Here is a 12,291-nt window from a genome sequence, read left to right on the forward strand (position 1 = left end):
CTCCAGCAATACACGTGCATCTTAAATCCTGTGTGGTGTTTCCCAGTCAGGTTTCTGGCTTTGTGGCTCCCTCCTGGGCTGCAGCCTGGCCCTGCACACCAGCACCACCTCCACCTTCCCTGTGGGATTAAGGCCCTGCAAAGTGGAAGATGAAGGCTCAGTCCAGTGACCTCCCCCAGGGCACTGCTCCCTTCCCAGGGCAGAGCTGTGGGAGCCCTCTGGCCAGGCCCCTGTGGGGAAGGGAGGAGCCCTCTCTGCTGCCTCCACCCAGGCAGCTGGGGGAGAGCAGGGGCTGACTGCACCCTGTCCTTGCTCACACCCCTCTCCCTCCCTGCACAGGCTGCTCCTACATCCCCCCACGATGGCTTCTCAACTGGCCCCTTCACAAACTGTTTCATCAGACACGCTTGGCTACCAAGCCCAAAAAATCCCCAAACCCTGGAGAGTAACTCCTGAGGCTGAGGCCATGGAGCATGACTAATGCAGAGCTGAGAAACCCTGGCAGCCTGTGACAGCACAGCTGTAAAGTAATTGTTAATTCTGCTGTTGTTAACAGGAATGCTCCAATTTCTCTCTCATGTGATTCGTCCCATGTTTCCCAATAACTGCTGCAAAACCAACAACCTGCCTCTTCACAGGAGGCAGCTCTCCAGCGTGGAAACAGACTGTCCTGAAGTCACCTTTCCCTCCCTCCTCCACATTAATACAGGCAGCAGCAGAAGGCTGGCTCCTATCCTGCAAATACATTTTCAGAGAAAAAAAAAAGCCTTTTTGTAATCTTTGAAAGGAGCAACAAAATGTAATAGACCTCTTATCCTGATTGTTTTACTAGTGAAAAAATGCTCCATTAGAACATGAACTCTTTAGCTGCAAGAACAATTTTCCTACAGAGTCAGGTATGTCTTTCTCTTGGTCATCCATTAGTAGGATTTCCTTAGAAATTTCCTGAGGCAGGAGATACTAAGGAGAAATTCTCGTTTACCATCCTAACACCAGTTATTTTTACCCTTGGGTTTGAATTTCCCAAAGCTAGGCGCTAATGCTATGGCACCTCAGTGTTAGCAGCCAGGGCCTGGAACAGGGAGTCGACTCTCACACTGTGGTACAGCACATTTCCCAAAGAATACAGGATTAGTTGTCAGGACTCGGAGATCCTCCTAAAACAATGACGAAAGAATGGATTCTTAAGAATACCATCACCCTTCCAAAGGTCTGGTACTGAGGTCAAAATGAAAAGGAAATTGTTTTACATTTGTTTAGTCAAGATGAGTAATTACTCATCGTTGGTGCATTCTTGTGAAAAAATGACAAAATACCCTGCAGACTGCATGCTGTCAAGTAAAAATAGGTAAAATATAATACTTGCTAACACCTTTCTTGTGCCATTTGTGTCAGAATTTGAACAAGGGTTGAACAGTTTAAAAAAACCCAACCCTCTAAATTCCATTTCTAAAACTTAGTGTCCCCACACAAATGCGTAAGGTTCAGCCACCCCTGAAAGCCACATTATCACCAGGAGGATGGGCTCCAAAGTAACTCATTTGGAGCCAGCAGTTGTCCCAGCAAGCAAAGCATTTGTATCCATGAACACACATCCAGGATGGGCCAAACTCTGACCTTGGTGCTCATCATCTCCCAGTAACTATCTCTGGAACCAGTCTTGGACAAACCCCTGCCCCAGAGAAATATTTAAGATGATTAAAAAGGGACCTTGACACCAGCACAGAGAAGAGCTCCCCATATCAGCAAACCTGTTTGACCCACTAGCACAGGCTGCTAGGCAGAACTCCTGCCTAGGGTCAGTGCTGGCTGATGAGGCTCCCTACTAAGGCAAGTAAGAATTTGTCAGGGCACAAAACCCCTCGTGCATGAATTCTCCAAGGCTCTGTGCTGGCAGCTCCGAGCACCTATTGACGGCAGTGAAGAGGCATTTACACACAGCTTTGGCAATCAGTGAGTTATAATTAGTAATCAACATCAGAAATGTGACACTGGTATATACAATTCAAATTTCCAAGCATGCTTGTCTTAGCAACAAACCCAGGTAGCTGATAAAAAAATCATGAGGGCCTCAGTCTACAGTCTGGCCTTACTCCCTTCAAGGCACTTTGCTTTTAATTTCAGTGTAGGAAGAAAAATACTTGCAGAGTTAATGCTCTGGCACAAAACTCTTGCTGCTTCTTTAAACAGGAGCTGCACTGCATCATGTTATCTCCCTAAGCAGCTATCCCACTTTAGCTTCCTCAGAGGTCAGCTCTTATCTCTGCTAAGTACATCCGGTGTAGAAAGGAAATTCCTTAATCCTATTTTGTGCACTTGTTTTCATATGCACAGCCATAATTCTCCCACATCCAGCCTGGGCCATAAAATAAAAATCCTTGACTGTCACTACTGCTCTGTGCTGTAGATGTCTACCAGGAGAAGTTTTCTGGGGCTGGCTCTTAATTCTTGTGTGCTGCAGCAGAGGTATGTAAAATTAACAGACATTACTTAAAATGCAAAGCAAGAAACTGCAAGGATTTTCATGTCTACTAAATGATAACTACTGGAGCTCACAGCTTTTGAGGAATACAGGAATCAGGAATATGACAAAAATTAGCAGAAAGCATGTGCCTCAATTACTCAAGGAGTATATTTCACTTTGGTGTATTTACTTAAGCCTCCTAGACAAGAACTCCCTCAAAGCTTGTTACAGGATGCTTCCTCCTTGCACTGGGCCTGACACAGGGCTTACCTGCCCCTCCAGAGAACAATCCTCCTGCGGTCCTAGCACGTGCTTACCTAAACAAATCCTTCTAATTTTAACTCCCTTTCAATTACACTTAGCTTCCTGGAAGGAGAAAAAGAAAAAGGCAGAACCATGATGCTTCCATGTCCATCTACAACCACCAGGAGAAAAACCAGACAAACCAACCAGACAAACCAACCACCTCACCTCCACCTGTGGTGCCAGATACCATCCCAAGGGCATTTGCAATCCCCTGGTTTTGTACTTATCCTTGGTAAAACTGACCAGCCAGAGGGTCTGTTGGAAATAGGAGGCAGAGATACTTACGTCACCAGGAAAAACACAAAACCCATAGCTCCTACCCAAGCACATTTAAGGATTCTCATAAGGGTCAACTTGAAGCAAGTCCAACTCTCATTCAGAAACAGACTTGTGCTACAGAGGCCCTGCCTGCACCTCCCTTGTATAAACTTACAGAATAGTGACTCATTTAATACTTGGGCATTTTCCTTATCCTAGACAAGAAGAAAAACTTCCCCCTGAGAAAAGAAAGTGAGTTTGCTACACCTGAAAATGAAATGAAACACTCCTACCAAAAGCTATTTATCACTGCATGAATCTTTACTGACCCATGAGTTTTTTAATAGACATGAAAAACAGTTTCTGGATTGATTTTGTTCCTACACATAAAACACCTTCCAAGCCCTGCTTTTTTGAATGACACCCTTCATTTCTTGTTGGGCAGAGTACTGAAATATGAAATTTAATACTATACAAACAATTTCAACAGAATATTTAACAAAAGGGAGTAAAAAGTTTAATACTTTTTTAAAAAGCAATATAAAAATCTGCATTAGGAGTAAAATGCAGGTCCATCCACTCATGCAGTCTGCAGAATCACTCAATCATTTTCTCCTGTAACAAAGAGGTGCACATTCTTCTTGGACTGTAGCATTTGAGCAGTGCGGTCTATGCCAACCACTGCAGCCAACTTCTGAGCATCATACTTGGAGTAGAGCACAGTACAAGTCCAAGTGGCATCCACCCCACTGTCTGTGGCCTTCAGCATGTTGCAAATCTCACTGTAGAAGTGGGAGTATGTTGGCAACTCGTAGAAAATGAGGTTCCTAATGCCTTTTATCGTATACCTGTAGCAGAGAAAATAAAAACCAAAAAACCTGAGGCAAATTTTACAAAATATGCATGATAAAACATCAGTTCTCTATCAAGTCTTCCAATTTCCATCAACCTCAACGCACATCAGCTGTAGCTCAACTTTACAAACCCTGTGTCACGGACTGAAGACCAAACAGAGAAGTGGAATTTAGGGGGAAAATCTCACAATGCCAGGTACAATGACTTCCTCTAAAGTACCAACCACTACCAATTGATGAAGTGGTCAGCCTCTGCAGCTTGGATTTTAATGCAGTGAAGCCTGATCAGACCAAGCCTCATGAAACTTTTCGTATTTGCCAACACATCTGCTAATAGAAAAAAATCCTGTTCCATTAGGAACTTGAAAGCAGCTCTAGTCAGGATGTAACAAATTTTCCAAGTGGCCTCAGCTTGCCATATTGCATTATTCAACCAATTATATACTCCTTCCAAAATTTTATACAATTACTGTGGCACAGATGAACACAAATAAAAGGCCCAATGAATCCCATTTGCAGGCTGTATCATCCTGTCCTGACATCACTGGAACTTGGCAGCACTCACCTTCCTGAATAAAGCTCTGCTCATAACAAAATATTAAAGTCTCTGCAAAGGGACTGCTGACAACAGGGAAGAACTTGAAAGTAAACTTAACAACTCTTACTTCAGTCAAAGAAGTCCTCAGAGGGATCCAACGGATTCAAAAAGCAGCACAGCCCATCCATGACTAAGGTCAGACTCTACCTTCAGAACGGCACACATGCAACTCAGAGGGGAAACTCAGTCCACAACTCACCTTTTGTAGAAGTGGAAACGCTCAGTGAACAGTAAGAACTGCTTCTCTCCCTTGAGGAAGAAGCGCCTTGCCCTGCAGACAGCAGCCTTTTTGGTGTATTCACAGATGTGAGTGAAGTTCAGGTCCTCTTTCTTGAAATAGTTGCGAAGGCGCACGTAGTCGAAGTAGGAGGGGACGTAGATGAGCGTGTGGGACATGATGGCGTCGCGGTACTCGGGCAGAACTTTGTCAATGAAAAACTGAAACCTCAATTTAAAAAAACAAATGTGTTTTAACCAGAGTGAGACTTCAGCTTTGTAATACTGATATGAGCTCAGACAGGAGTATCATCAAACAACAGACTGCCAAAGATTTTCACTACATTTTTCCTTCTTTTAATTTCACAGGATTTCTACATGTGTAAAAGATAAAAGGCATTACCAGCACTACACAATTGTGGAAAAGATTGGTATTTCTTCCCCAGACTGTATTCTCCAGTGCCTTTGGCAAGGAGGTCAGTATTCCCCCCCTCCACCTGTGCAGAGCCCAGCCTACACCTGAGGAATAATGAAGATGTACTTGTGTGGTGAACCCACAGTGTGCTCTGCAGTACGCTCCACTGAGTCTGAAATTGCAGTCATTAGGGCACAGCAAAACAGTGTGAGACACACAGTACCTGCCATCTATCACAGAAGTTACACTGTCAGCTTCTAATCTCCGAAAAACATGAGGAAGCTGGACCACAACGTGGCTGATGGAGCCAGTGAGCGGCACGTTGCGGATGGCCACCTGTGAGAAGGAAGCAGGATGTTCAGGGAAGCAGCATTCCAAAGGCAGGCACACTGCAGTCAGCTTTCTGCAGCTCACATCTGACAGCACAAGGCTATTTTTAAGAAAAACAGTGCACAAGGCTGTTTTTAAGAAAGCTCCAATACAAAACCAGAGTCATGACAGACAAACCAGGTCTGTTAAATACACGATGACTGCTTATGCCCTGAATCCTGTATATTTGAGATAGTCTCCTGAAGTTTTTACTTCTCCTGTTTCTTTCAAAATACTAACGGCTCATGCAACTTACACAGTAGGAGATAAAAAAAGGGAAGCAGATGAACTCCCCATTTAACAACAAAATAAGTAAAACAAAATAACTCGAGTCTGTCAAATTAAAAAACCCAAAATCTGATTTCTGACATGAAACAGCAGCTACTATGAAAGAAAAATATCAAATAAGCATCACTGCATGAGGAGCAGCTCTTCGTGGCTCTGGCATAGTATGTAATGTCAAGGATTCAGACTGAAACATTTGGGCGAGGGAAATGATAGGCACACAGTCTTTCAGCAGCTGAGTTACAGAATTTTTATGCAATTGGGTTTTCTCTTCCTCTTCCCTCCCTTGCACCAGCATTCCAGCTGCTCTGTGAGCTCACCTGCCCCATGTAATTGAAGCAGTGTTTGTTGAAGACAGAGTTGATCTGGGGGTCCTGGAGGGCACTGAACAGCAGCGTCTGCCGGTAGTACTTGGACCAGTTGTTGAGATTCAGCATCCGCACTCGGGAAAAGTCCACGCCGTGGGAGTCCAGAGGCAGCAGGTTAATGTGCTTCATCAGGTGCTGCACACACGGATGAAGACACATCACTGCTGACATCCCTGACTGCCTGCAAAAGCCTTAACTGCAGTGGGAAAGAGGGCAGGGACCAGCAAGGCAGCACAGAATACAAACAAGCAGCATCTCCCAAGACACCACCGTCTGGGATTTACTGACCACAGCAAGAGCAATTTACTTGATTTCCTGCCACAGAACTGAAAGTTACCATCTCTTTAGACACCACAAACAGTAACTTTCTAATCTTCTCCTGGGGCAACTATAATGGATTTGCTTGTACTAAAGTCAATGGGCCCAAGGTTTCTGAGCTAAAAGAAGCCCAAGCACAGCTCAGCTCTCATCACATTTGGGTAGAGTTTGAAGAAATTCACCACATTTTACCCTCAGGGAACAATGCCTAGGACTGGCATCCCTGCCACCACTTGGCAGGCAGTTGCACCCAAAGGGAAAAACAGAAAACAGACTCCAAGACTCATTCCTTGGGTATTGTGTAGGCTCATGTGCCCTTTCTGTGACTCCTGAGGGAAGAAGACTTTCTGGACTCATCCAAAATGCATACTGGCATCATGTAGTCAAAATTTCTGGTCCAGGTACCTCAGAGGTGTTTTAATGTGGAAAAGAAAACCCTAGGATTTCAATCCTGAAAACTTTTATTAACCAAAAGCCAAAAAGCAGAGGTACTGCTGCAGACTAGCTACAATCCAAGAGCTCCTTGCGTTAAATGTACAGGAAACCCTTCATACTGTTTAACTCTGTACATGACTAATGCTTAGCATCTCTGCCATCAGTGGAGACATGCACCAGCTCCTCTTGCTTTCTGGAGGAACCTGAATTAGGCTGCCCAGATTCCTCACATGGCTGCAATCTGACTGAGATACTCGGCAGTCAGACACCTGGTATAATTTCTCCCAGATGTGATTAAAGGAATCATCATTCTTAATGCTGCAAGATAATTAAAACTGTCCAAAAACACCTTTGATGAAATATACTACTAAAGCACCAAACTAAGTTTTAGAGAAAACGTGTCCTGAATACTACTCAAAATCTGTAGAAAGAATATTCTTAGTATAAGGAAAATATCAGGGTGGAGGGAGGAAAAGAAATGAACATCCATGTCTAGAATCAAGACAGTAAAAAACAGCAATACTGCTCATTGCCAAAACTGAGTAACATCAGACCAGTAAGACACAGCACAGCACAAAAATGGACATATATGGAAAACACAGCACAAAAATGAATACATATCTGGAAAACTCACCAGGACATGTTCCCAGTTCTGCATCAGGTAAATGTCTGCTTGATCAATAATGAGGATTTCTATTGATGACAGAAAATCAAAGTCTCTTTTCTTCTCCCCCTCTGCACCAATGACAGTCCTGATGCCCAGGGGAGAGGCAATGATGATGTCTGAGGAGTAGAAGGGTGCATAGAGTCTCATGCTCTTCTGCAGGATTGCAACACCTGTCCAACAACACCAACAGCAACTTCTCAGTTAACATCAATTATCAACGACATTCCTCCAGGAGGCTCTGGAACAGTAATTTCCCCCATTTCCTCTCCCCACACTGATGAATATAGCTGGACACAACTAATATGTCTGAAACACTCCTTTCCCCAAGAAGTGCTTATTCACCCTACCCCCATTTGACAAGCATGTGGAAAATTTTCATGCAGTTTGGCAAAGCATTGCTGTATTATTTTTTAAAAGATTTTTCATAATCTGAATGAAAATTTTTAACTGAAACATATTGTTTCTGATTTTCTGCTGAACAGGGGAATGAGGAGACTGAATAACTTAAGAAAAAAAATGCAGAAATTATTAACTACTCCTTTCTCCCAAATCCTGAACTTTGGGTATTACAGTAACTGTTAATTTAATCTGTCATGAAAGATTTGGGGTGGATCTCTTGACTATCAACTCTCTTTATTCACAGGGCTGAAAGATTTGCTACTAAACCACAAAGGACAAGGTTCTTCATGCTACAGTGACTAAAGTCTTGCACCTACACTGCTGCTCACACCACATGCTGCAGGGTACATTCTGAACCAGCCTATGCAGCACCACCTCTCACGTTATAGACACGAAAGGGAAGGAATCAAAGGAGTTTGTGTCATAACTACGTGGCTGCATTTCCAGAACCCACAGTTTCCTGGTCTTAAAAATGCAGCTAGTGCAGACACATTCAAACCACCTCCTTCAATCTGCCCAACAAAGTCTCTCCAACTTCTCTCCCTGTCCATCTGAAGGCAGATAAAATGGCTTCAGCTGAAGTCCCAAGAACTTCAGAGACAGCAGTAGGGACCCCTCCTACTGTCTATTTAAACCCAAGAATAAAAATGAAAAAAGAAAGAAAAAAAAGAAAGGTTCTGTTGGTTGAATTTCCAGGAAGAAGATATCACTTGTCACAGCATATATACAGTTTAGAAACATCAAGTCTTTTTTTCTCTTTAAAAATGTGAAAGAATGGTGGTTTCAGTAAGGCATAACAAATGTGCTTTAAATTAGATCTTTGTGCAGAAGTAACAGGGTGTGCAGCACAGTAAGAAAGAGAAATTATTCTGCTTCTATAATTTGCCTCTGCAAGTTAACAGCACTGAAAGTTTCTTCAATCATGTCTTAACACTTAGTAAGTGGAACAAGCAGAGTGTGGTATGGGAGAGGACTGAAAGGAAAATTATTATGCCACTGAAAGTAAGATGCTCTCAGCCTGAGAGATATTCACTGGGGAAGGAAGAAAGACTGACTGCAACCTGCACACATCTTCCACTGTATCATTACATTTCTTGGGGTGCCAATTTATCTTTCAAGATGCAGTATTTCAAAAGCCTCTGATCTATCAAGTTAAGTTAGAAAAACTGCCTTCTCATCTTAGCAGCTCCAGGAACCCAGCCACTAGCTAGTTCTATGCATACTGAGTTACTAAACAGCATAAGTTTACAATATTATATGAAACAGCCTCACATTTTCTGCTTGTCCAACACTCCTACTTGCTGGCTACCCATGTGCTTCCATGAAAACCATTGGAAGCAAAGCAGAAAACTGCTTTGCTCAGTACTGAGCTTTAATTTTGTTCCAACCATTACACAAGACATTGTGAACAGGCTAATTAAGGCCTAAAGATTTTTTTTTATAACATGAAAAGATTTTGCTGCATAATCAAGGCTATCTTCAAAATGAGGTGTGGGCAGTCCTGCTAGAATAAAGCTGTCATTGCATTTTAAATGATTCTGAACTTGATGTGAAAATAATTATCTCTCTATTTTCTCTTTCTTTTTAATTTCTGGAAAGGCAAGAAAGATTTTCAGAAAAATCCAGGTTGCCAGGGCAAAACCGGCAGGAATACCACACAGCCTAGAGTCTCACCAAACTTCCAGCCCTGATAGCTCTAAGGCATTTGGGAAAAATTTGTTCCATAGTAGTTCTGTACAAGCCAAAAATCATCTGTTCAGTAGGTTATTACCAATTCTGAAGTGGTCATCAATGTTGCCAGCAAAGACAGCTTCATAATCTTCAGGTCTTTTCAGATTGGGGGGCTTCTCTTCTGGGTCAGAGCCATACTCCCCTTTGAAGCGCTTTTTGTTACTCACATCTATTTTTTTCTTGTCATTCACTTCGAGGAGACTGATGAAAACATGCACAATGCGCAGAGCACACTCCCTGAAGGGCACTATCATCAGCACCTGTGCAGATCAACAGTGACAGAGAGTAACCCATCACACACGAACACTTGCCATTAAGCATAAGTTAATTAAACTTTGGCTTGCCTGTGCGGCATCCCAGCAGTCCAAACAAAACCATTCTGACAAGCAGCAGGGAGGGAAGATGCACTGGGATGCACTGCTCTTGAACTGGGCCTGGCCAGCAGCTCAGCCTGGTTGCCCAGCTCACTCAAGAGAACTGAAAACTAAGCACATTCTCCAGGCAAGCAAGAGCTGCTGTGACACAGAGACAGGGTCAAGGGCTGGCTCTTGGAAGGGTGGCAGTAATTTCTGCACAGAACTCCAAAATATAAATGGCTAACGGGGGAGTCAACACAGAAACCAGAGATTTGCTAGGCATGCAGCAAACACTGAAACCCAGCTCTCTGGAATTGTTCAACAGGCAGCTGGCACACTGGTGACAGGCTGTCATAGCTGAATCCACTTGGTTATCAACTACAGGATGCTGTGAATCCAGGGAGGACTGGTTTGGGGCCCAAACAGAAAGATCCTTTCATGCAGGCAAGTCCTTACAAGTGCCTAAGGACTAAAGAATTTTTGGCACATCTCACATTGAGTGACAGACTCTACACTACCTGCACTGATACTGAAGATTGATATGGAGGCACCTGTCAGCACTGGCAGATTTAAATATGGAAGCAAGAAAACTTATCAGTCTGTGGTGATAGGGACAAAAAACCAGATTAAGTCAAACTCATGGCTTTGCACAGAACCAGGCTGGCTAACAGCCCTGAGCTCACTGCTTCTCACACGGCATTTTCCCGGCCATGGAGGACAACTTCCAGGCGTGATAAAGGAATGTAGAAAGGCATATGCCCAGGAACACATTCCCTGAGAGAGCAGCAGCAGAAATACTTGTGGGTAAACTACCAGGATGTTTGTACAGCCTGAGCAGGCAGCCAGGGTGGGGCTCAGGGAACCAGAGCTCCCTTACCTTAGGCCTGGTGAGCCCCTGGTCCCGGTGATCATCGGTGTCAGTGCCTGGCTTTCGGTCCCTCCGTCTGGCGTTGTTGCTGAGCACCTGGGCGTTGGCCTTGAGCACGTGGTTCAGGGCGTGCAGGCAGTAAGCGTGCCGGATCTCCTCTCCATTTGTTAGAGCGTTTCTCTCCGGGTAGAACAAGTCCCGGTAGGAATTCATGATACAGAACAGCTCTCTTTGTAATGGGGTAAAAGAGGAATCAGTTGGTTTGTCCGCTGCAGACAGAAACTGTTTATTCACTTTTGGCCAAGTGGATTCCAAAGGCTTGTGGAGATGAAGCTGTGTGACATCAACTTCTTTGTCTGCTTTGAAAGTTTTCTGTTTCTCCAAAGGGGAAGAAAAAACTACTTGACCCAGCCTTGGCCACTGGAAAAAAAATAAGCCAACAACACTGAGGAGTCATATGTAGCAAACCTTGCACACTTCAAAGCACATCACCACAGCTGGTGATATCAACTTTAATCAAGTTTGTGAGATTAAGGACATCATATTTTCATAATACAATATTTTTACTTTTTTTTTCCAATATGCAATCCCATTGAGAGTCTGCCAGGATAAATAAAAATTTCAGCTTGGTAGATCTGGATGGATCTTGCAATGATGTGTCTGTAGCTGTTCCCATGCCAGAGGAAACTGAGGAATTTTCTGCCTAACCCACCCAGCAAATCAGTGGCTCAAACCAGGGACGAGATGAGAACCCTGCAGTCCAACTGTGCTTACCAGCTGACCCCAATGAGTACATACTTTGATCAAGAAGAAAATAAACCCATTAGGGGCTAATCCCAGAAGTTGTGATACAGTTGTTAAATGCAGTCTTGTTGGGTGTCTGTCTGATTTTGGACAGCTATCAGTGTAGTAGGGGAAAACTCTAAACTTTAAGCCTTCTGCCATGCAAGTTGTCCCCAGCTGTCCCCATAAAGTAGCTACACCAATTTAAGCAAAGATATATCATGCATTGCTTCAGGTGGCACTGGTAATTTTGGCCAACATGTGCCAAAAAAGTAAATTAAATTTAAAAAAAAAATCACAGCTTTTTCTCTGACTAACTAACCATTGGATATCTTCCAATGAATGTCACCCAGCATATGGCTGACCAGAATGGGAGGCAAGTCTCCAAACAAAATCAGATGTGGAAAAGTTCTGAAGCAAAGGTTTGTCAAAAAATGAGTATTTTGAAAACCCATATTCTCTGTCAAGCAATGAGGTGGTTTTCTGGTAATGTAATTCACACATTATTGCCAGAATTAAGTAATAAAGTAATATAAATAATAAATTCCCCTTCACTGGCTTGTAAACGTGTACAGGGACAGAGCCATCCTGAAGCAGGAAT

The 12,291-nt window shown here is 43.4% G+C and overlaps 1 protein-coding gene across 1 annotated transcript in view; it reads right to left on the bottom strand.

The window, feature by feature from the left end:
• Positions 1-1,942: 1,942 nt before the first annotated feature.
• Positions 1,943-12,291, bottom strand: part of UTP25 (UTP25 small subunit processor component) — a gene marked incomplete at its 5' end in the record, with an annotated part of 16,905 nt that continues 6,556 nt past the window's right edge. Inside the window, 7 exons of the mRNA XM_031059604.1 lie at positions 1,943-3,876; positions 4,680-4,925; positions 5,335-5,447; positions 6,086-6,268; positions 7,521-7,723; positions 9,724-9,943; positions 10,917-11,327. Of these exons, the coding sequence (XP_030915464.1) occupies positions 3,630-3,876; positions 4,680-4,925; positions 5,335-5,447; positions 6,086-6,268; positions 7,521-7,723; positions 9,724-9,943; positions 10,917-11,327 (1,623 nt within the window). The remainder of the gene's footprint in view (positions 3,877-4,679; positions 4,926-5,334; positions 5,448-6,085; positions 6,269-7,520; positions 7,724-9,723; positions 9,944-10,916; positions 11,328-12,291) is intronic.

Source organism: Geospiza fortis, unplaced genomic scaffold, assembly GCF_000277835.1.
Source record: "Geospiza fortis unplaced genomic scaffold, GeoFor_1.0 scaffold41, whole genome shotgun sequence".
Lineage (NCBI taxonomy): Eukaryota > Metazoa > Chordata > Aves > Passeriformes > Thraupidae > Geospiza > Geospiza fortis.